The sequence below is a fragment of the Urocampus carinirostris genome, chromosome 2, assembly GCF_059441175.1.
Source record: "Urocampus carinirostris isolate Australia breed hairy pipefish chromosome 2, RoL_Ucar_1.0, whole genome shotgun sequence".
Lineage (NCBI taxonomy): Eukaryota > Metazoa > Chordata > Actinopteri > Syngnathiformes > Syngnathidae > Urocampus > Urocampus carinirostris.
In genome coordinates this window covers 32,279,989-32,303,168 of record NC_142350.1, presented here as the reverse complement: position 1 = coordinate 32,303,168, position 23,180 = coordinate 32,279,989, and the positions used below count along the sequence as shown (strand labels likewise).

At 40.1% G+C, this 23,180-nt stretch overlaps 1 protein-coding gene across 4 annotated transcripts in view; it reads right to left on the bottom strand.

Moving 5' to 3' along the window:
* Nucleotides 1-23,180, bottom strand: part of triob (trio Rho guanine nucleotide exchange factor b) — a 162,722-nt gene continuing 139,542 nt past the window's right edge. For all 4 annotated transcript variants that reach the window (XM_088326197.1, XM_088326198.1, XM_088326199.1 and 1 more), the window contains 22 exons: nucleotides 20,971-21,066; nucleotides 17,083-17,231; nucleotides 16,901-16,967; nucleotides 16,691-16,794; nucleotides 16,542-16,611; nucleotides 16,079-16,168; nucleotides 15,851-15,943; nucleotides 15,725-15,775; nucleotides 15,514-15,591; nucleotides 15,176-15,367; nucleotides 14,896-15,073; nucleotides 13,313-14,106; nucleotides 11,070-11,323; nucleotides 10,841-10,970; nucleotides 10,731-10,758; nucleotides 7,216-7,378; nucleotides 6,901-7,022; nucleotides 6,747-6,825; nucleotides 5,167-5,367; nucleotides 4,714-4,852; nucleotides 4,442-4,628; nucleotides 1-2,745 (listed from right to left, as the gene is read on the bottom strand). In XM_088326197.1, coding sequence (XP_088182323.1) covers nucleotides 2,330-2,745; nucleotides 4,442-4,628; nucleotides 4,714-4,852; nucleotides 5,167-5,367; nucleotides 6,747-6,825; nucleotides 6,901-7,022; nucleotides 7,216-7,378; nucleotides 10,731-10,758; nucleotides 10,841-10,970; nucleotides 11,070-11,323; nucleotides 13,313-14,106; nucleotides 14,896-15,073; nucleotides 15,176-15,367; nucleotides 15,514-15,591; nucleotides 15,725-15,775; nucleotides 15,851-15,943; nucleotides 16,079-16,168; nucleotides 16,542-16,611; nucleotides 16,691-16,794; nucleotides 16,901-16,967; nucleotides 17,083-17,231; nucleotides 20,971-21,066 — 3,681 coding nt within the window. In that variant the 3' untranslated portion in view covers nucleotides 1-2,329. The remainder of the gene's footprint in view (nucleotides 2,746-4,441; nucleotides 4,629-4,713; nucleotides 4,853-5,166; nucleotides 5,368-6,746; nucleotides 6,826-6,900; nucleotides 7,023-7,215; nucleotides 7,379-10,730; nucleotides 10,759-10,840; nucleotides 10,971-11,069; nucleotides 11,324-13,312; nucleotides 14,107-14,895; nucleotides 15,074-15,175; nucleotides 15,368-15,513; nucleotides 15,592-15,724; nucleotides 15,776-15,850; nucleotides 15,944-16,078; nucleotides 16,169-16,541; nucleotides 16,612-16,690; nucleotides 16,795-16,900; nucleotides 16,968-17,082; nucleotides 17,232-20,970; nucleotides 21,067-23,180) is intronic.

The following is a 23,180-nucleotide window of genomic DNA, read 5'->3' as shown; positions in this document are numbered from 1 at the left end:
TTTGCTATTTGCACGTTTAATGCCAAAATAACACCATCAACTAAAATATTTACACTTACATGTAACATGTAAACACGCTTTTCTGTACAGAGGAATATACATGCAAAAGTAAAAATGAAGTCATCATACAACATTCAAATTTGACATTGTTGCAGTCAGTGTTGGTGTATTTCAAATATGAAACAGTCACTCTGAGATTTACATCCTGGCTGGAGGCATACTGCCCTCTCTGTACATCTTTACAACACATGCCAAAGGGTTCACAAAGGCATTTTCATTACTTACATCGTTTATCTGATAGAGCTTTCACATGATTAGATGAACATTGTTTTTGAGAACCCAGAAGCGCGGACAAAAATGAAAACGACGTCACAAAACAGATTTCCTTCAGACGAGTCGACGTAAACTCCTCCGATGAATCGGATCTTCCCCGCTAGCCAAACACAAGAAAATGAGGCACCCCATGCTAAGCTCATGCTATATTGCTCAAGGTCCCAAACATAAAATGAGCATAGTCTAGCAATCAAATCACCAAACATGAATAAATAAATAAAATGTAAACACTAAAATATCGGGGGGTTCACTGTGCTCTGTATAAGTTAACACGAAAAATGGTAACACTAGAAAACTTTGGTATTATTAGGGAAATTGTGACGAAAGAAAAGCAAAGTGCCTGATTTTCTTTGCAATAGATACACATTTTTTGTTACATTGTTGCCAAAGCGCTCATTCAGTTGGGATTTTTGCAGATATTAGTACTGAACTTAATACGAAGATTTAACACCATACATAAGTCTATTGCAGTACCAGTCACGTACATGCCTGAACTTCTTGAAAAAAACTATGGCTACAAAACAAACCATCATAAATACATCAACGCTCAAGCTGCGACATTGCACGTGGACATAAAATGAGTGCATTTTCTACATTAGTGCATCGTCTCTGCGTCAAATCAAATAAGACTTTGTTCAGCGGCAACAGATTAATCCAAAGTGACAAATGGAAGAAAAAGCCATATTTACAAATAAGAAGCGTTTGCCTTTTAAAGTTTTCAATTTGTTTCGTTTGTGCTATAACGACTAGCGAAGGCTAGCGAAAAGACAGCACGTGCTATTGCACTAGAAAAAACAACAGAAAAGCTTGGTCTGCTGTCTCGCTGATAGACGGTGCTGTTTTTCTTTCCACGTAAAGTTGTTCATCCCAAACTATACACAGTTTCACTTACAAAATGTCATCTCTTTTTACAAAGAAAAAGGTTTCTCCTGTGGCCAACTCAAAGCAGCCAGACAATACAGCAGTGGTCCCCAAACTACGGACTGCCAATTCAACAACATCAGAGAGCATTTTGTTTTTTTTTTTGCACATTCTCTTAAACCCCCCCAAAAAACTCAAAGTCTGGGTGCAAGTGATTGATTTGTTTGATTCAAGCCAGGGTTGCGGTGTTGAGAGCACTAAACTCTGTGATGTAGTTGATGAAGGAAAAAGCATTGGGTTTTATCTCATTACCGCACGATCTTTTGTCAAGATACCAAAGGTTAAAGTGAATTTTGTTGTGCATTTGCCATCTTACAATGACAATATAGTTGTCATTTAAAATGCTTGGAATAGAAGAATAGAATTTATTGTCATTGTAACATGTGAAACGCATAAAGCAATTAATGTTCATCTCTGGTACTGTAACTCAAAACAGTGTAATAATTATATTAAATGTACTGCCTTTTCACATGCCATCTATTCCTCTTTTGGTGTAGTGCACTGACAACTAAGCTGAAAGTTTTTTTTTCCATTGACTTTTCACATTGAAAAACCCAGGGATTGTTCATTTGTTAATTTTTTCATAAATAGTGTTATTGTTTCATTCCTGACTTTTGTTCTATGAAGAATCCAGAGAGGGTTGTTTGGTTATTATTCATTTCATTCATAATGTTATTCATTTTCTGACTTTTGTTCTAGGAAGAATCCAGATGAAAAATTAATTGGAGCTTTCTGGAAAAAAATTCATTTAGGCACTGCAATTGTCACACTGACCCGGGCCCTTTATCAGAGAAGGTGAACGTTTTGTGGCCCTTACAGGAAAAAGTTTCGGGGAATGCTGCAATACAGTTCTTAGTTCCTCTTTGTGGCACTATTTGACACAAAAGGAAAGGAAAATTCAGCCATTCTATTGGCTTGGAATTCTCCAACAGTTTGTTGTGCAGGCATAAACACAGTATACCAAAGTTAGGAAGAAGGGGCAAAGTCAAAAGGGGGTATCAGCAGTCAGTGAGCAGCAGCAGGACTCTTGTGGATCAGTGAGGGAACATAGCATCAGTGGGAAAATCCCTTCAGGCTACAAGTGGTTTAGCAGGCGGCTGTGAAGGAACGCCTTCAGCGTCCCAATGGGCCGGACGTCGTTTTGGTGTTTGCGTCTGTCAATGAACGAAATGAGTCGCGATGTGTCCAAGTGCGTGACGGGATTTGGACAAGACGGGAGCAAAACGCGGTTTGAGGACGCGTATCCGACGTCCCGATCCGACAAGCCCGGAAGGCGAAGCCAGGGATCCTGGAGGCAGGCGCTAGCCGAGGGCCGTCGCTCAGGCTCACCCTGTAGCAGCAAACAGACAAAGTCGCGGGCGGCCGTGCTCACGCCTTCAAAGTAGTCGTCGGGAAAGCTGAAATCCAAGCGGCAGATGTTGAGGCAGGTCTCCTCCAAGCTCTCATCCAGGAAAGGTGAGGCCCCGCTGAGGACCACGTAGGTCAACACGCCTGAGGGAAATGTCAGCACACCAGAATTAGCTGAGCAGTGGAGAAGCTACAGGTTAACACTTTGCCCTTTGTCAAACCCAAGGGTGTGTTGTGCCTGAATTTTGCATGATGCATGCATTTTGAGCCAGTGGACCGGCACCTGGACCCTATGCATGCCATCATCTAGACCAGGGGTCAGCAACCTTTTCGGTGTGTGGAGTGCCACTTTCAAATTTCCTTGTAAATCAGTGTGCCACACCAAGATCAATGACTTGCACAACATTTTTTTTATATCCGAAAGAGCTGTAACTTTACACCAGTCCGAATATACAACATGGATATACATTGAGATAGTATAACTCACCAATTTATCTTCCACTATTCTTGTTCATCAGTAAACTAAAAAAGTAATGTGAGCAACATGTGGAGAGGCCTGTAGACATCCATGACTTCAACCTTTTACCACAAGAATCAACCAGAATCAAGCATTCTTCATCAACAATGAACTACAATCAAAAACAAGTGATATGGACAGCTACCATGCTATTCATTAATGAAATCTTATTGCAGAAAATATCAAAACTTGAAATAACAGCAGCAAGGCAGATGGCTACTAGAAAATAAGTTCAACAAAAATAACAGCTGATTTGGTCTCAGATATAAATGTTTTTCCGTGCTTTGCCATATATGCAGTGAGCAATGTGATAACTTGCTTCAGTGGTGGTGTTTTTAGCAGTGACAAAGGTTTTTAGGGTCTGTGTTTGTTTGCCGTACCTGGACACAGCGCGTTTTAATGTCTCCGCCTTGTCAGACTCGTCCGTGAATTCATGTTAATGTTTCGTCTCATAAAGACGTTTAACACTTGATGTGCGAGGTACAACACTCTCGAGGCATAATGCACAAACAGCACAGTTTTTTTTTTTTGCACAAGTCCCCAGTCGTCAGTCAAAAAATGACATTTTTTTCGCTGAAGGAGCTGTCATTATTCATTTATTCATCGCCGGTGTTTCTGTGGCTGGGTCAAAACACGGATTTCTCCTCTTCTGCGAGTCTCTGTGCAGACACACACTCGCACACGGAGCGGAAGAAGAGGGGCGCTACCGTAAAGCCTCTAAATAACAACTCAGCGCAACTGAAAATGTCTAAATTTCAGGTAAAAATGCACATCTTTTACAAATAATCATTATTATTTTGCCGTGCGCTCGCATGCCAATGGTTAACCCTTCGCGGGCCACTGCAGGCAAGCGTGTCTTAGATTGCCGACCCCTGATCTAAACTGTTAAGCCAATCGAATTGCTTTGGGTGCTCCTCTGGTGTTTTGGCGTATTTACAGTTTGTTATGTGGATTTTCATCATAAGTCATCTGCAGTAAACATGCATTATTTCATGAGGTTCTAAATAAAGGATTCCTTAACCAAAACTATTTTTCTTTAGTGTGACAACTTGACTGTAAATTGTAGTTGGGACTGTGCTCTCTATATACTGGATCGAACCTTCGAAAGTTTCAGCGTTGAGTCAGCTTTGCGTGCACTCAGTAAGTTTTACTCTTGGTAATTTGGAACTACATGGAGAATGAAATCAATTTAGTCTCAGAGCCATACGTACTTGTGTTAAGAGCCATATACAGCTTGCGAGCCATTGGATCCCAACCCGAGGTAGAGAATATACAGGTATATAACCAATCCCCGGAATTGTGATATAAAAAATCTGTACAGACCTAAGCTCCACATATCGGACATGAGAGAGGCAGGCTGTCCCAGGACCAGCTCGGGGGGCGAGAACTCCGGGCTACCCAGCAGAGGATGGATGTAGGAGGAGGGGGGATTGAGCTGAACGGCATCACCAAAGTCAGTAAGCTTCACCACAGGCTGGGATGACACCTGCTCTACCACGATGTTTTCAGGCTGCAAAAACATGTTGCGGTTCACATTTAGGAAGTATTTTATGCTGTTAGTAAAAAACAAACAAAACAAAACACAAAATGCTTACTTTAAGGTCAAGGTGCACTATCCTCCAGCCGTGAAGATACTGGAGCGCTTCCAGAATATCTCGGAGGTAGAGGGCCACTTTCTCCTCTGTCAGGTTTCCCCAGCTCACAATGTAATCCAGGAAACGCCCTTGGTCTGCCCTAAATACAGCAGCGAGTAAAGCAATTGGAGTGTCAATTATCCTCACAAGGGTCGCGGGGGTGCTGGAGCCCATCCCAGCTATCTTTCGGCAATGGGCAGTCGCACACTCGCTTATTCACACAATTGGGGGCCAATTTGGACCGGCCAATTAACCGGACACGCATGTTTTCGGAATGTGGCAGGAAACTGGAGTGCCCGGAGGAAACCCGTGCAGGCACAGGGAGAACATGCAACTCCTCCAGGGGAGGCTGCGGTTTTCATCTAGTTGTCCTAGTAAGATATGCTAAATTGGTAGTTTGCAAAATGTACATACATTTCTAAAATCAGAACGTAGCTGTTGGCCGTCTCGTACGTGTCCAGGAAGCGGACCAGGTTGGGATGATCGACAGTCTGGAGGAGTTTGACCTCCTGCAGCACTTGTTCCCGTCGTAGCAGCTTCTTGTTGACGTGTTTGGCCGCCACCGTCCATTTGCTGCCTCTCTGGTCGCACCGCTTGGTCACTGAGAAACGGCCTCTGCGCAGCAAAAATGAGACAAGTTGTAATACTGAATGGTTTTATGTCTGGACCCTCTTGGATCATATTCCAATGAGTGCCAGATTATTCTGTCCTTGGTTCAATTTAAAGTCACTTGGTAAAGTTCCACTGCACAGACAATCTTTTTCAAAAGACGCCCATGTCTTAAAAAAACACCGCCTCTCGAGTTTCCCGAAGCTTTTTTGGGAAAACATGCTCCTCTGAAAAAGCCCAGAATATATTCTGTCATTTTAATTAGTTAGTTGTACTTGATTTAATTGTAGTAAAATATTTCAACTGAACTAGTCAGCGCTTGACTCAAAGATCTACAGAAGTAGGTGAGGAATCCTTGTAGGACAGAGGCTCATTTCCTTCAAAGAGGTAGAAACCAACCAAAGTATTAGTTGTGTACAGTATATAAATAAATGTCAGCCAGACTTGTAAAATCCATAACAGCTTTGTTTTGTACATTATTCGCAAACTCAGAATATAGTGTTTTATTTGTTTTGTTTCGTTGTAAAAAAAACCTTAACGGATTTGCTCCTTCAGCGCTTGTTTTCACCCGTCGAGTCTCGCATGTCGATTTAAACACGCGAGGAAGATAAGTCTGTCCTCCTTCACATGTTAGTTAAATATTTGAATTCTGGTGAAATAAAAAATTTAAAGATAAAAAAAGGTAAATATTGTCTTAAATGCAAGATCTCATTTTACATTGTTTTTGACAAGTTTATCAGTTTAAATAAAGAAAAATATATTTAAAATTGTAATGATATTTTTTCTTTTACTAAATGTTCAATTTATTAATGTAGAAAATAAATACAATACGAGAAATAGGTAATAAGTTTAGTTCTACTTGTTTTACATTTTTAGTTTATGATCATAAACTGCTAGAAGAGAGTTTGGTAACAAAAACCTATATATAGCCCATGACTTTATGGTCTTCTTTAATAAGAAGATTCAACACATACGGGAAGAAATTTCAAAGACAATGTTAATGTTAAGGTCTGAAATCTATAGATGCGGGACATGGTGGCTGTCATGTTATTTTTTCCCGATTTAGTGATCGGTCACTTGATAATCTTAAATAGGTGGTGAACACGGCCAACCCGACTACTTGCCTGTTCGACCCGTTTCCGGGTTTGCTGATTAAAAGTCTTTTTGGGACCCTTGGACCTTCAGTTCTAAATATTATAAACATATCAATCTCCTCAGGTGTAGTTCCAGCGGCTTTTAAGTCCGCTGTTATTAAACCTACACTGAAACGACTCTTTGTGATTAAGGGCTATACACATAAACTTGACATATGAGTTTAACATAGTCCAATAAACAGATGAATCATCCCCCTCCCCCAAAAAATAAATAAAAATAATCAATCCTACCTTCCAAGTTCAGAAATATCAGTGTAGTGGGATTCAAACCCTCGCTTCCAAATGCTGTTGTTGCTATCATCCGGGCTTCCTGATAAATAAAATGTGGTGTAACTTATTTGGAAACCGGATTTTCAAATAGTGAACGGAGTGGCAGGATTCTCACCTGATACTCTGAGGTTGGCAGACGAGGTTACAGTACCTGCTGCATTCATAGCCACACAAGTGTATATGCCGTTGTCCTCCATGGTCACCCCGAGGATGCAAAGGAGGGCCTCTCCTGTCTCACTACATGAAATAAAATACTATTCTTGTCATGAAATCATTTTCAATCGTAAAACATTTGGTTGTTTTAATCCCCATAGATTTTTTTTAAAGGATGAAAGACAGAACAGTAAAAACACTAAAGTATAAAGGCATTGAAAACGGTCATCGACGCTCCTCAATGTACCTTCGATTTGAAAAAAATCCATTCACTGACCTGTAAGTGATGCTGTATTGGCCGTTGTTGCCAAGAGTGGTGTTGTCCGGACCTCGCCAGGTGACAGCAGCACGGGGTCGCCCACCCGTTTTGCACCTGAGAGTAACACTCTCGCCACTCTCGCATGTTATATCGCTCAGCGGGATGAGAAACTCTGGAGGAGCTGCATAACAGAAAGCAACACAAACACTAGCTAGTACCAAGTACCGATAATGGAAAAAAATAGACAAGCCGAAATAATTACTGGAACGTACTTTTCGGGCTATAAAGCGCACCTTAAAACCTGAAAATTGACAGAAATTCGAAGGTGCGCTTATAATCTAGTGTTCCTTATAGACCGGAATTTAGAGGTAAGATCAGGCCTAAAAAAATCCAGCCCGACCTAACCCAGGCCTGCGGGTATTTAGGCCCAACCCAGCCCGACCAATTAACTTGATTTGCAGGACCAACAATTTCATATTTTATTTGTGAGGCCTCATGAGAACAAGATGTGTTTTATGAAAACAAATTAAATTCAGTATTTTGTACCTAAGTTAAACAAGATTGTATAAAAATTACATCTTTTATATTTCTGTGTCTGCAGAGGTTTTATGGCTGTCATCAGCAGTATCTCCATAAGACTAGTGCAGCACTTTAAAAGAGGGAGAAGAAGAGAGAGAAATAAGAACAATGACAGGTGGATTACAAAAAAAAGCCAGCGAGAAAGAAGTCCAGCATGACCTGAACGTAAAGATCAACATCTTGAGCCCGACCCGGGCCAAAATTCAGGTTGAGTCGGACTCGGACTTAGCATCTGACCTCTACTTTGAAATACAGTAAAAAAAAAAATTGCGAACGCAAATATATAATAAAATGCATCTACATATGTTATCAAGCTATACATAAATCAAGTTAATTTAGTAATGAAACTAGATTTTCCAATATGAGGCTCTTTAACTCCACCCGACGGAGTAAAGGCCCACATTAAACCACACCCCCCACATTGCATATTACCGTATAGATACTCTATATAACACGCTACATTGGGTATTAACACGTCACATTGGGTATTTGTGTATTGTATTCTTTTTGCTTTATTATTGTTTTGTCCTCCAGCGCAGGGATGTTTCTGGAAGTGTGAATTTCCCTGCGGGGATGAATAAAGTATCCATCTATCTACCTATCTATCTACTATTTACATCTTCAATCATCCATCCATCCATTATCTGCACCGCTTATCCTCAGTAGGGTCGCGGGGGTGCTGGAGCCCGTCCCAGCTATCTTTGGGCAGTGGGCAGGGGACAACCTGAATTGGTTGCCAGCCAGTCGCAGGGCACACAGAGACAGACAACTCACTCGCTCATTCACACCTGGGGACAATTTGGACCACCCAATTAACCTGACATGCATGTTTTTGGAATGTGGGCGGAAACCGGAGTGCCCAGAGGAAACCCACGCAAGCACAGGGAGTCCATGCAAACTCCACACAGGAAGGTTTGATCCCATGACCTCAGAACTGTGCTGCACATGCGCTAACCACTGCGCCGCCATCCTGCTATCTTCAATCATGCTTTTGGAAAATAGTGGAGTTTTATAATTTCCTTATCCAGTTTGCTATGAATAGCAAATCATCCGCTCATTTTATGTCCGTTCTAAATGTTTATTGGCATATAGAGTCCATTTCTAGAAATGTGTAGGTATTTTTCAACATTTAAAATAAACAGTTACAGTTACTTTTAGTTTGTTGATGCAGTGGTTATAGAGTAGTCACGTTCAAAAGCTATTTCACCTTTATGATGTAACAGTGCCATTGGGGATACTTGAAGACGCTTTTATGAGGTATTTGAGATTTTAAATGATATAGACTTCTGGGCTACAGCCCAATTTATTCTTACAATCGCAACGACAACCCAGGATTGACAAATGTTAATATTTCAATTTTCTGCTTTATTGCTAAATGGATTTATGATTAGCTAGTGCAAAGTTGTATGCCTTTATTGTCTAAGGTAATGCCTATTCCCAATGTAGCATTAATGCAACAGCTTTCTTACGAACAAACCGCAAATACTCGGTCGATTGATTAATGAATGCTTTGAACTAGGGCTGCATTGGCTCGTCTTGGGATCAAGAGGTCACAGGTTCGATTCCCGGTTCCTCTGTTATATGTCGATGTGTCCTTGGGCAGGTCACAGAATCTCTAAGCTGACGCTGCTATCGGTTAGTTGGAGTGTAAAAAGGGTAAAGTGTGAACCACATTGTAAAGAGCTTTGGGAGGTCTTCATTGACTTGAAAAGCGCTATATAAATGCAGACAACATCATTGAACTGGAGCCTCTGAATAAATTACACCACACGCCCTATTTTCAAATGACAACATGACAGTGCTAACTGCTAACAATCTGCCGTTTGATGTGTGTTCCCATTTCAAAACAGGAAATAAAGTAGAGGTTGCTTTTCATTATAAATAGCTCGATGGCATCTCGATAACGGTTTGTTTGAGCGGGAGTGTCAAACAGCCCGTGGGCTTAATCAGACCACAGATTAAATCCTGCTCGCAAGACAAAATTGAGAGAAACACAATAGAAAAATGACCTGCACTTGTAAATATGTCCACTGGATGTCACCAAAGCCATGCGCCACTTCCAAAGCAAACCCACCACTATAGCTTTATCTGCCTACTACCGTTTATCAACCTGAGAACATTCGAGGAAACACTCATCCCAATGGTATTTTACTTAAAACAGAAGTCACGTACGCGCTGTTTAAGGAAACAGGATTGCACGATTGGTGCGAGTGTGTCTCTTTCAACTGCAACTTTTGCTACCAAACCACCCTTTTTATCCCCAGTGATTAAAAATGATTGGTTAGCACTTGGTTTAAAAATACAAATTTAAAAATAGCACTTGTCTTTGCAGTTTAAATAAGCTTATCTATGTATGAAAATGGCAAAGTTCCTATATTCATAAATAAATATAAAAAAGAGCGGGAAAATACTTTTAAACCCTTTAATCATTTTCACTTAAATTGGTGTTTGTGTGCCATTTTGTCACTTTCCAGTTTGCATTAGTTTCCCCAGGGTAAATACACTTTAGTGGAAATTAATAAAAAAAATGTTTTCCTTTTTTGTACAAATGTGCAGTTTCATCAACAAAAAGGGATTACATTTTAGTGAAAGAAAAATATGGAGGAAAGAAAAACCTCGACAATGGTTTTATAACTGAATCATAGTTGTAAGTTTATTGGCAGCCTCCAAAAGATTCTCTGTCCTACAGCTAAGGCACACTTTTAATGCCATTAATCTACTAGTCCAGCCCAATGAGATTGTTTTTTCTACCATGTGGCCCCTGCGCTAAAATGAGTTTGACACCCCTGGTTTAAAAATTAGATTCAAATGGATACAGTGAAATAATAATGATAATGCGTGTGCAGGCATTCCAGTTAGAACTATAATAATGTTGCATTCATGGTTTCATCATCATAATGATTATCATGATTATTTTCTTATTTTTTAAACTACTCATTTAGGAATAGGCTTACCATCACTGATGAAGTTGGGATTCAGAAGCTGCAATTTAAAAACAAAGAAATGCAATATATGAACAAGAGGCTTTCGAAAACAACTTGAATTGAACATTTGCATTGGTCACCTTGCCGGTGACTTTGTGGGCCAGGTTGTCCTGGGATTTGCGGTAGCCATTTTCCAATTTTCTCCCATCTTTGTCTCTTTTCTCTGATTTTCGGCGGATGCGAAGCGCAGTATGCCATGATAGGGATTTCCTAGACAAGAATGATCCTGTCAACCTTCAATGCGGTTTTCTGACAGTTGCGGGACACAGTTTCAGCTCACAAACAGGACACGCGTCTCCTTTGGCTTACTTGATGGTTTCGTCCGGGAATTCAAGTGTGGTGGAGGATGAAGTGTGTCCCAATACAAAGCCAGGAATCCATCCCTCAGCTGCAGGGCAATGCTCATTGGCAGCCCGGTAAACAAGGAACATGTTTTGCTGGTTGCTGGCCAAGATTTGGACCACTTCACCCTGCGCCACGCTGATCTCATCCTCCTTCACAGCCACATAGTCTTGCGTCACCAACATGGTGGACACACTGCTGCTGCTGCTACTGCTTTCACTCTGCCAGGCGACAAGTAGAGCAAAAGTTAAAGTACAAATCCTCTAGCTGACTGACCTAGAGAGAGTTGTTTTAGTATCTGCTTTCCATCAATCAAACAACATGATTTGATTGACAATTGTGTTTATAACATGCATTCATGGAAGCTTTTGAAATAGATTTATATATTGCAGACATGAAAGAGTTTAGTTTAAAAGTTCAGGGATAATGTGAAGCAGAGGACATGATTGTATCAGGATATGTAGTGAAGTAAAGTGTTTTTTCGGACCATAAAAATCTATATGAGTAACAATCTGTCATTATTATTAAGGCCATCCTGGAAGGACTTTCAACTTATGTACCTGGGTTTTGAATGTTCAAAACAGCTCAGTTTTAAAGAGCCATGGGCAAAAATTGTGCTACAGGTAAGTGACAAGAATGAAGAGTGAATGTAAGGCTAACAGAAGTGTGGTAGGAAGAAAAAAAAACCCCACAGGTAACGGGTAAGAAGATAAAAAGACGACAATGTTGCAGGAGAAACATAGAGAACCATATACAGCAAAAAAATAGAAAGCAACAGAAAAGGAGAGGGGATGAATGAGAGAAAACATGAAAAGAAAAAAAGGAAAGAAGTTTGAAAAGGAGAAAAGAGACATACAGAGAGAGGGCCAGTGAGAGAGAGAAATGAAGAGAAAAAGAGAAAGATATGGAGAGAGAGAGAGAGAAATACTGAGAGATGGCTGAAAGAGAGAAATACAGAGAGAGAGAGAGAGAGAGAGAGATACAGAGAGATGGCAGAGAGAGAGAGGGAGAGAGTGAGAGAAAGAGAGAGGGGGAGAGAGATAGAAATACAGAGGGCTGAAAGAGAGAGAAATACAGAGAGAGAGAGAGAGAGAGGGAGAGAGGCAAGGAAAGAGAGAGACAAAGAGAGAGAGACAGAGAGAGAGAAAGAGTGATAGAGAGAAAGAGAGAGGCAAGAGAAGAGAGAGAGAAAGGAATACAGGCAAAGAAAGAGACAGACAGAGAAAGAAATAGATACAGAGAGAGAGTGAGACACACAGAGAGGCAGAGAGAAAGGGTAAGAGAGGGAGAAAGGCAAAGAGAGGGAGGGACGGGCGATAGACAGGCAATGGAACAGAGAGACAGAGAGACAGAAAGAGGCAGGCTGAAAGGAAAAGAGAAAGAGAGAGGCAGGCGGAGACAGAGATGGAGAGGAGGAGAGGCATGCTGAAAGGGAGAGAGAGAAAGAGTGAGGGATGCTTAGAGGCAGAGAGGGGGACAGGGGGAGTGAAAAAGAGAAGGAGAGATAGAGTGACTGTAATTCATGGTGGAAAGCTTTGACTGATGGGGAGGGCTGAAACCTAACACACTCTTCCTTGGATCTTTCTACGTCCCCAACAATGACAAACTAGAACAGAGAAAGCCTTGGATACTGAGAACAGACTACATTTGTACTATACGTAGCCAATTACAATACAACTTTATTTATATCTGTACATTCAAGGAAACTGTGGGGGTCAGATGCATCGACATTTCGTTCTGTATACACGTGTACTAGAATGACAATAAAGTAGATCTGAATCTGAATCTGAATCTGAATTTGGGGAAAAGCAGGTTAATGTGACATCTGGGGGCATCACAATAATTACTTGCATTTAGCTGGAAAAAATGCACCATCCCTTCTGTTTACAAACATCTTCCTTGAAGGATTTGGGTCCTCAGAAAATCATATAAAAGAAACAAGATATGTTTAAAATGTCAAAGAGGAAATCTGCTAGAATTAGTTTTAACTTGACCATGAGTTTGATTCTCCCTGTTAGTACAAGAACAGCAAGTTTGCCTCAGACGCATTCTTTGTGAAGTTAGTGCACTTGAGTGGCCATTAATTTCCAGTGTGGTAATTTGTTGCAAGCCGTTCTCAGATGTGGCGGTAGCGGCGGCCAGTCAGTGAAGGAGGAGTTAGTGAAGGTGAGAAGCGTCCGCCGAGCCGGAACCTGGTCTTGGTCTCTTACCCCGTTGCTCTGGGTGGAATGCACAGACTGCTCGCTGGTGGAGGAGCATGTGCTCATGCGGTCTAAATCCTTACTGTGGGAGGAGTGATGGCGACGGGTGGGCATTCCTAGGCTCCCTCTGCCCAGTTGCTCCCCGCCACCGAGACTGTCGCTGATGCAGGAACTCGGTCGACCAGTGGGCGAAGAGGCCCAGAAGGGGTTGCTTTTATGAGATTGTCCGGTAGTCGTGCTTCCGGGAGACTGAGGTGAAACTAGCGGCGACACAGTCCGGACTCTGGTATTCTTGAGCGCCAGATGCAGGGGAGCAACGGCCATTTGGGGAACTGCCACGGGTTGAGGTTTTTGAGTTTCCTCGCTTCCTCCTGGACTCTGTCTGACACCTCGTTCCAAACTACCTGGTCTGCTGCTAGAGTTGCTTTCATCGCCACAAATGAGCATCTCCAAATTTCCGTTTGAAGAGCTGTTTGAATACAAGCTAGGCTGGGGTGACCACATACCTGCTGATCTGTCAGGCCCTTCAGGGCCTGGGTGGTGGTGGTGGTGGACAGGTTGGGGTAGGCGTGAGGAAGGCTGGGGGATTCTTGAGGGTCTGGAGCGAGGGCCACAAAGAGCTGACGACGAGTTGCTACCGGAACCCCCAGAGCCGCCCCCGCCGCCACCACCTCCTAGACTGGAGGTACTGCAGGATGTGTTTCCTCCAGGAAGACCTCCTATACTGCTACTGTGATTGGGTGGGACGCCTGGCCCACTTCCACTCACGTGGTTCCTCTGGTACTCTATGGGGGATGTCAGAGCTGTGGGGGGAATGGGTAGATTGACTTTATGCGTTTTAGGACTCACAGAAAATAAAAAATAACAAAAGGACACTTGATATGTACGGACAATAATATTGGGATACTTTTGCCATTTTTTAGTTTTCCGTCAATTAAAAGCATTTCTAGTTAACTATTTTGACAGTTTAGAGGTCTAAACCTCTCAACAATGGTTACAATTGTCTGTCACAACTAATGAGCTACGACTACCACTACTTCAACAATTTTAGGTAACTAATTAGCACATAGGTAGCATCCATATTAAACTTGTTCGGGCCGCATTGACATTAAACTTACATTTTAAAGTGGTCTCCTTAAAATATTTGCCCGTACGCCGCGAGTTTGAGACCACTAGTGACGGGTGGTTAAAAAATGTTTGACAGTCGAAAATGATATGGTTTCCTTAGGAGGAAAAACATGATGCAAATATTCCTAAAATTTTCGAAAGAATGTAAATATATTTCTTATAGGACACATCTAAAGCTTTTAATATGTTACGTCTCCAAACACACGTTTTTGATTTGATTTTGGTCCAATATGTCTCAATCAACATGTTAGGTTACCAATCCCTGGAATAAACAGTCATACAAAAAGATTGTAAATTAAAAAAAAAAACACCTGACATTACACTTAATGGACTACTAGACAAGTGTTGCAATTGAATACTTTGCCTCTGGCCTCCTCAATAACTGATTAAGTCACGGTGAAATATCTAACATAAAGCAGGACTAATCAAAGAACACTTTTAATGAAATGTTGTTTTCCTCTCACCATTGAGGAAATTACGCTGGTTTTCCAAAATCTGGCTGACCTGGTGGAGCCAAATTTGACTCACTCCAGGGCTTGTTGAATGGAGGGTGAACCTCTCCACGTTTCCACTAGATGATCTAGAGGTTAATGTGAACTTGCACGGGTCTTCTGCATTTTCTTCCAGACCCAACCAGCTCACCTGTCAAAGGGAATGCAAGAGGGGGAGATATACAAGGACTTCAGCCTTCACTATAGTATCACAAGATGAAATAGAAGTTTCAAATTTAAAGTATATAAGAACCTTGATGCTGTTCTTAAAGAGGTAGCCAGGAGAAGAGAAGCCCTTTTTCTTGTCAAGGGGTTCACTGAATATCACAATCTGTTCAAAAAGGAACACTCTCCTTTCTTTCATTCTGGACAAAAGTCCCCCATCTTGGTCTGAAACCAAGAACGTGTCCTGCAGGAGTAGTTTTCCTTGTGCTACTATTTTGCCCTAAAAGACGCAAAAGAAGCAGAATGATGAGAATCTGAATACAGTACTAGTACACACTGCTGCTTAGTGGCGGATGCCAGTATGGCAAACTTCATTTTCATTAAGAAAATTGAGTCAGCTCTGAAACTATTTCCAAATAATCTTACATCAAAGCCTTGCAGGCGGCCAACATTCATCATGTCGTTGCAGCGCTTAGGCACAATGCACATGACCTCAACGGCTTTCTATAAGAGACGGAAATACATTTTAGATCAGAATCTTCATTCGAGACCTATTTCTGCTTCAGTCAAGTGTGATTTAAACGAATGCAAATTCAGGATAATCATGTTTATGGCAAAAACGAACATTTTCTTTTACCTCAAGTTCTGCGGAATCCATTCCAGCCTTCTTGGAAACTTTGAGGAGATCCTAACAAATGACAAACATGCATTATACTCACTATGGTTGAAAATCTGGTTGTAATAAATATTGCTGTCTGTTTACCTTCAGTAAAAGCTGGTATTTCATAATGCGCTGGACAGGTTTGATAAGCAGATCAGTGATCTGCAACCGATGGCCTAATCGCTGCTTGAGTTCCTTAGAAAACATCAGAAAATTAGCATTGGGCCAATATATATATATACATATATATATATATATACATATATATATACATATATATATGTGTATATATATATATATGATACATCATAAAAAACTAAAAAGTCTTACTTCAAAGTAGGTGTCAATATACTCTGACACAATGTGCTCTGATTTTGGCTTGTTTTGGCAGTACACAATGTACATGTGAAACCTGCGCTCCTGCAGTGAACAAAACAAAAATTTGATGCAAGTTAGGTAGAAAGAAAATTAAAATACACAATACATATAAACTACAGGCGCATGGTTTGAAGATAAACAAAAACATTTAGTTTTGTTTCAAGTATGACAAATTCACAAATAAAAGTTAATTGCTACAAAATAAGTGTAGTCGTTTTAAGCAAAAATTTAATTTCTTGAAATGGCAAATTTGGAATTTTGTTAACCTGCAGGCTGTGATCGACAAAAGTTAAAAAAAGAACTAATAATGACATGCAATAATAACCTCACCCTTTTCTTTGAGATATAAAATCACTGAAATTCAGATAGCAATGGATACAATTTATCAAAAGCATAACGCAAATCAAAAACAAACCTGTTTGACAAACAAAGAGGCAAGTCTGTCGGGATCCTCCAGACACTTTTCGATTTCTCCCAAGAAAAAGCTGTGATAACATCCAGAGAGAAAGACTTAATTTGAGCAATCGTTGAAAACATCTACAAAAAACAAAAATGTGGTCATACTCTCTGTGCCAATCGTAGATCTGATGGATGTTTCCAAAGACAATTTTGTCTTTCCCTCTCATGTCATCTGGAACACCTTCCTCTTTCATTCTGCTCATGTAACCCTAGTAGGGAATGGTAAAGTAATTGTAATAGTAGCTACTGTTTTAATTTCCAGGCAGCAGTTGGTAAGGACAAGGGAATTAAAACGGTCAGTTTTTAACTTTTTACCTCCACTACCGATCCCAAGTCTCTGACGTAGTCTCGTTCAGTCTCCACCAGCTCCAGAAGGACATAACTGTAAAACAAATGCTTGCTATATTAAATGATAAAATACAACAAACTGCAAAACAAAATGCACAACTACACTCAAGTCTTTGTGGACACAGAGAACGCAAAGCTTCTAAACTCACTGCCTTCTCTTGAGAAAGCCGGACTTGCGCTCGTCCACTTCCTCCATGGGCGAAGAGGAGGAGAGGAGGGAGTTGTCGGATGGATTTAGCGAAGGAGAGCTGCTGTCACCTTGCTCCACCGACAGAGAGCTGGGGCGATCCTCCAGGGACTGAAGAATGCAAAGATGGTTGGACCGAGAGGAAAAATGTATAGGTTAGAGAATTTCTCAAAACTACAAATTTGTAACTTACATCAGTGGTAACCTTTTCGGTACCACGGACCAAAGTTTAATGTTTGACTATATTCTCATGGCCCGGCCCACTAATGACTTTACTTATAGGGATAATAATATCGATAATATTGATGAGCCCAAATCCACTGTTTAATAACTAAACCACTAAGAATCTAGATGCCACAGGAAAAGGCAAAATATTTTATGTTATCATCACACTATTTTTACCCTCGGTACCATGTTGACCAACGTTGTTTTGGCCTAATTATTTCCCAAACGCTCCATTACAACGTTGTACAACATGGCACAGTAAATAAAAAGAGTGTCTTGATGAGATAAAATCCAATGCCTTTTCCTATATCACATGCAACCTTAGTAGCCTAGTGTTAAGGATTTGGCACTCTCACCAAGGCAATGTGGCTGAGTCCCGTTGCTTCTAATTCTATTATATATCTCATCTCATCTCATCTTATCAGCTGCACCGCTTATCCTCAGTAGGGTCGCGGGGTGCTGGAGCCCATCCCAGCAATCATCGGGAAGTGGGCAGGGGACACCCTGAACTAGTTGCCAGCCAATCGCAAGGCACACGGGGACAGACAACTCACTCGCTCAGTCACACCTAGGGACAATTTGGACCGGCCAATCCACCTGAAATGCATGTCTTTGGAATGTGGGAGGAAACCAGAGTGCCCGGAGGTAACCCACGCAAGCACGGGGAGAACATACAAACTCCGCATAGTAAGTCCGGTAGCTGGATTTGAACCCACACAGGAGGTTCCCAAGACCTTAGAACTGTGCCGCACATGCGCTAACCACTTTGGCTCATACTTCGAGTTTTTTGGGGGGTATGCGTGTATACACAAATAAATACAATACCAAAAAAAAAAAAAAAAAAAAAAAAAGCACACTTTTTTCTCTCTGTGTGGGCCGGTACTAAACGTTTTAGGCCCGGTACAGTCCGTGGCCCGGGAGTTGCTGACCACTGACCTAACATCACAGTTATGATAGGAATGGTAGGTCCTGTGACTGCAATACTTTCAATAAAACACTAGTTTTTGAGAAATTATTGCAAATTTGTCCATCTAAACATGAACTAATTTTGGTTTAAGTGTCAAAGTCTGTTTAATATTGATATTGGATCACCAATTTAAGAAGATTGGAATTGTTTGGACATAAAAGGGCATGAATTGTTATGTTTTTTTAAATTCCTGAGGGTTGACTTAGCCCAAGCAGTTTTTTGCCCATTTAAATTATGTTCCCTTTTAAATATTTTAATACATGTTCATCCTGTGGTGCCGTGTCTATTATTCTTGTAATCAGTGCTCATTAAGTCTTTTTGAATAACAATAAGGTCTATTCTAATTCCACAAGTTTTGTTGCACCGATAGTATCACCACAAAGCACATTACTTTTTTTTTACCAAAAGCAATACTTGATATGAGTGTACATAGCTGTGTCTAACGGCTGAGATTGGTTTTGCTATTTTAAAAATACTTAAGTTTAATACGTAACATAAAAATTGTTTCATCATATTCTTAAATGTAGCTTACACTGAGGTTCACACTTCAAATAGGGCACTAGTGTTCAAACTATGTCTCAGGAGCCACTTGATATTTTTTTCAGGGGCCCCAGAATATAATAAAAAAAGATATTCACTGCTTAAAATGTTTTCTAATACAGCTTTCTTTTTAAGTAAGTAAAAAATCCATCCATCGCGGGTCGCGGGGGTGCTGGAGCCCATCCCAGCTGTCTTCGGGCAGTGGGCAGGGGAGACCCTGAATCGGTCGCAGGGCACACAGAGACAGACAACTCACTCGCTCTTTCACACCTAGGGACAATTTTACCCGGCCAATTAACCTAACCTGTTTTTAGAATGTGGTAGGAAACCGGAGTGCCTGGAGGAAACCCACGCAAGCACGGGGAGAACATGCAAACCCCACACAGGAGGCTTGATCTCACAAACTCAGAACTGTGCCGCACACGCACTAACCACTGCGCCGCCGTGCTGCCCGTAAGTAAAACAATCATTCAAAAATCAAAGTGTGCTTAAAACTATTTTTAATCTACAGTATTATTTCTAAAGATACTGATTTGAGTTTTTTTTATTACCTGCACGCTGTAATGAACTGAAACAACGTGATGAATCTAACCAAAATGTTCTGAAACAAATATACCGAAACCAAGAAAACCAAAATGAAACAAAACCAGAAATCAAACTAAAAAACAACTCCCAAAAACAAAATAAGACCATAAACCAAACCAAACAAGACCAATATTTTATATTTTTGAAAACATTTATAACATTTTGAAAACTCGCCTACATGAAATGTATCCTCTTTTAAAAAAATCTTAACTAACCCTGTATGCATTTGGGTGTGCTGTTACATAAAAAACAACCTATTGTACCATTCAAATGGCCTCCAGAAGAAACAGCTTAGAAGGTTTATCATTTCTGATTAAAAGATCGTAAAAAGAAAGGTGAAGCTTCCACATTGCTTTAGCAATAAATTCATGCTGTTCATCTGAGGTTCTACTTTATGAAAAATGAAGCTCAGTGCCTCCTTCTTTAAGAAGACAGTTGCCACCAGTGAGTCACACTACTGAGAAATGACTGGACATCATGGCCCTTTATCACAACACCCGGTCAAGAGTGTGTTTGCGTCAATCTGAGGTACTGCGTGTGCCAATATGACCAGTGTTGGGAGTAATGCGTTACAAAGGAACGCGTTTTTGGAACGCAATTAACTTTTCTCCTTAATAACGAGTACTGTAAAGCGTTTTTAATCCAATTTTGTAACTCGGTTGTTGTTTCAAAATTGTGCAGTACTCGCTACTTTTTGAAAGCAGACAATATTTCAATGCCCTTTGTTCTTTGAGAGCAACATCAGCCTTAATCTGGGTGGGCGTGCTTACATCTACCTACAAAATACAATTGAATACAGTTACGGTGGGGTTTCAAGCACAGAGTACAAAGACGCTGAATTTCTCCTCATTGATATTCTGATATTCCGTCTATTGTACTTACTTGCATCTAAGACATATTTACAACTATTAAATGAAATTATTAAATCAGCTGATCAATTAATCTGAACATATGTGGTTGTGTGTCACCAGTAGCAAATGGCAGGTAGTTTGTGGGAAAGAGGCGTGGCTTATTCAGGAACAACAAAATCAATTGGGCGACAGTGAGCACAAAATTTACAGTAAACGAGTGCTGAATTTTGGTCTATTATTTGTCAACCTTTTTTAACCTCACACCATACCAGGAGAAAAAAGTAAAATGTCTTGACCATTACCGAGGAATGAAGAAGGACTTGACGAATAGTCATTTGAAGACAAAAGACGAAGTCCGTATGGAGTGTCTCAAGTGTGTTAGCGAGGGACCAAGAGCGCGTTTGTACCCTTTCAGGATTGCACATGTAATATAAAGGGGTGACCACTTTGGTGTTAACGTTTTCTTCTATTTCTTTTATTTTGTGGCTATTCTAAAGCAGTTTTAGAGGGTTGGCTTCAATGTAAGTATATACGGTAATTTGTAAATTGATAGTTACTTTCAGAGTAACGCGCTACTTTTGGTTGCCTGGGGCACAACCCAATTATTCTTTAAATGACTAATAAGTAATTTTTTTTCCAGTAATGTGCCCAACACCCAATATGACACATAGGCATATCTTACCATTTTGCTCTTGACCAGTTCCTCGATGGCACTGACCAGTTCTGCGGCACTGGGAGTCTCTGAGCTGCTGGGCCGAGCAGAGAGTCGGGATGCAGACTGGCGAAAAATGAAAATAAATATATTTTTGATCTTCATGTCATATTGCAAATGTACATATCTTCATGCTTTAGAAGCCATGCAGATGCTGTTGACACCTGCGGTCCGTGTATGTGATTAGGCTCACCAATGGAGTGTTTGACCCCCGAAAGTCCACATGTTCAAAAAGAGGACTCAGTAGGCGTGCCGTTCCTAATAAAAAGGTTAAACTGGGGCCAAGTCGGAATCAATCAAAGGCTGGTTTTGGGGAGAAATGGGTCAGGGTGAGTTGAGGGGCAAGCTTTTAGATCAAAACTGTAGCATTAACACTTGATGAGTCAAATTAATAAGAAAATGAAAATGTTGCTTGATACTCCATCACATTGACCGAGGAGCAAAGGTTTACCCCTCTACTGCACGAAGAATGGAATATTCGCTTGAGCAACCACCACAGACGTGAAAATACGGCATCACACAAAGTGACCATAGTTCAAAGGAGAAGTTTTAGAAACACATACGGTTCATAAAGGTGAGTTTTACATGGAAAGATAGGGAAACTGGGAAAGAAGAGAATCAGAACAGAAATCAACATAATGCTGACAGGCAAAACATGCAGCCATCAAGAAAAGAAAAGGAAAGAAAGGAAACATTATTAGTGCTAAGTCAAATATGCTGATTTATTCATTGTAATGCAAATATAAATATATTTTGAGGATAAAAAGAAACCAAATATGCAGGATCTTGCTTTTTAGTGATACTCCATCTTGAAAGTACACGTGAAATCCTCCGTTATTTGCTGGAACATTTGCTTGTTTTAATATTAACCCAAGGCATTTCCTACAAAAATGATTTAGTCAATACATGGCATATTGATTAATATATTTGTGTGCAATGAGTTAAAAAGGCAAATGCAACTTTCATTCACCTCTGGGGGCAGCCATTTTGAGTGTGCTAACAAAAGATGATATCATAAAAGCTCAGTCTTCAAAGACCAGAGTGCTTTATAAAGCTGGTGAGCAAAATGGTCACCCCATAGATAGGTAGAAACAGATAAAAAATGGTTTTCAACCCATTATCTACAAACTCAAAATGCTACATTTTAACGAATAGCTGCCCATTAAATTGATTTTTAAAAAAATGTTTTTTTTGTTAAATTTAATGCCACAAACCCAAAAGGAATAAGTAAAAGTAATGGCTTATAAATGCCTAAGCCTAGGAAAGATGTACTCAAAGCCAAAACAAAATATCACTAACAGCTGCCATTGAATTGTTTTTATGAGCATATCACTAAAAAAACAACCTTGTCATATGGTATATATATATATATATATATATATATATATATATATATATATATATATATATATATATATATATATATATAAATATTTAAATATAAAATAATTTTATTTAAAAAAAACATTTGGAAATCTTTAACCGTATTTACAAGAATACAAGCACCTAAAAACCTTAAATTGGCCAGAAATCCTAAAGTATGCCATTTAATCTGGAATACAGGAAAATAAGTGGATACAGTTGGAAATGCATTGTTACAATTAAATGATACTGCAAATAGTAATTGTTCTGCCTTTGAGAAATATATAGAGTAGGCTTCAAGTGCCTCTTGTGGTTAAAACGATAATTGTTTGTTGCTAAAAGTAAACAAAAGAGAAGCGCAGAACTTTAACGTCAGCTCAGACACCAACTTTGGAACTATCATTGCAAATCCTCTTTGTTGTTGCTTTAGACAATATTTGTTCATAACAATTAAATATTTTGTGATTACTTGTATAATGATTTTTGGTTATGGTAACGTTTTGTAAAAAATTACGTACTCTTGTATTACTTGTTGTTAGCATGTCTCAACTTAGCTTGGAATGTATCTGTATAGCTAGCAAGTTAACAGGATTTTGTTTTAAGTTTTACTGCGACCTTATAAGCCTAATAGTAGAGACAATTATCCAAATGAACAGAGACTAAAGAAAATAAGTCTGGTTAATCGGGAAGTCGCCCACTAGCCATCTAGCTGGAAAATAGGGGATACTTCGGAGTGTGGACAGCACAGTAACCATTTATGAATTATTCAAATTATTTTAGTGGTGAATTCAGATGTCATAATGTAATTTATGAATATA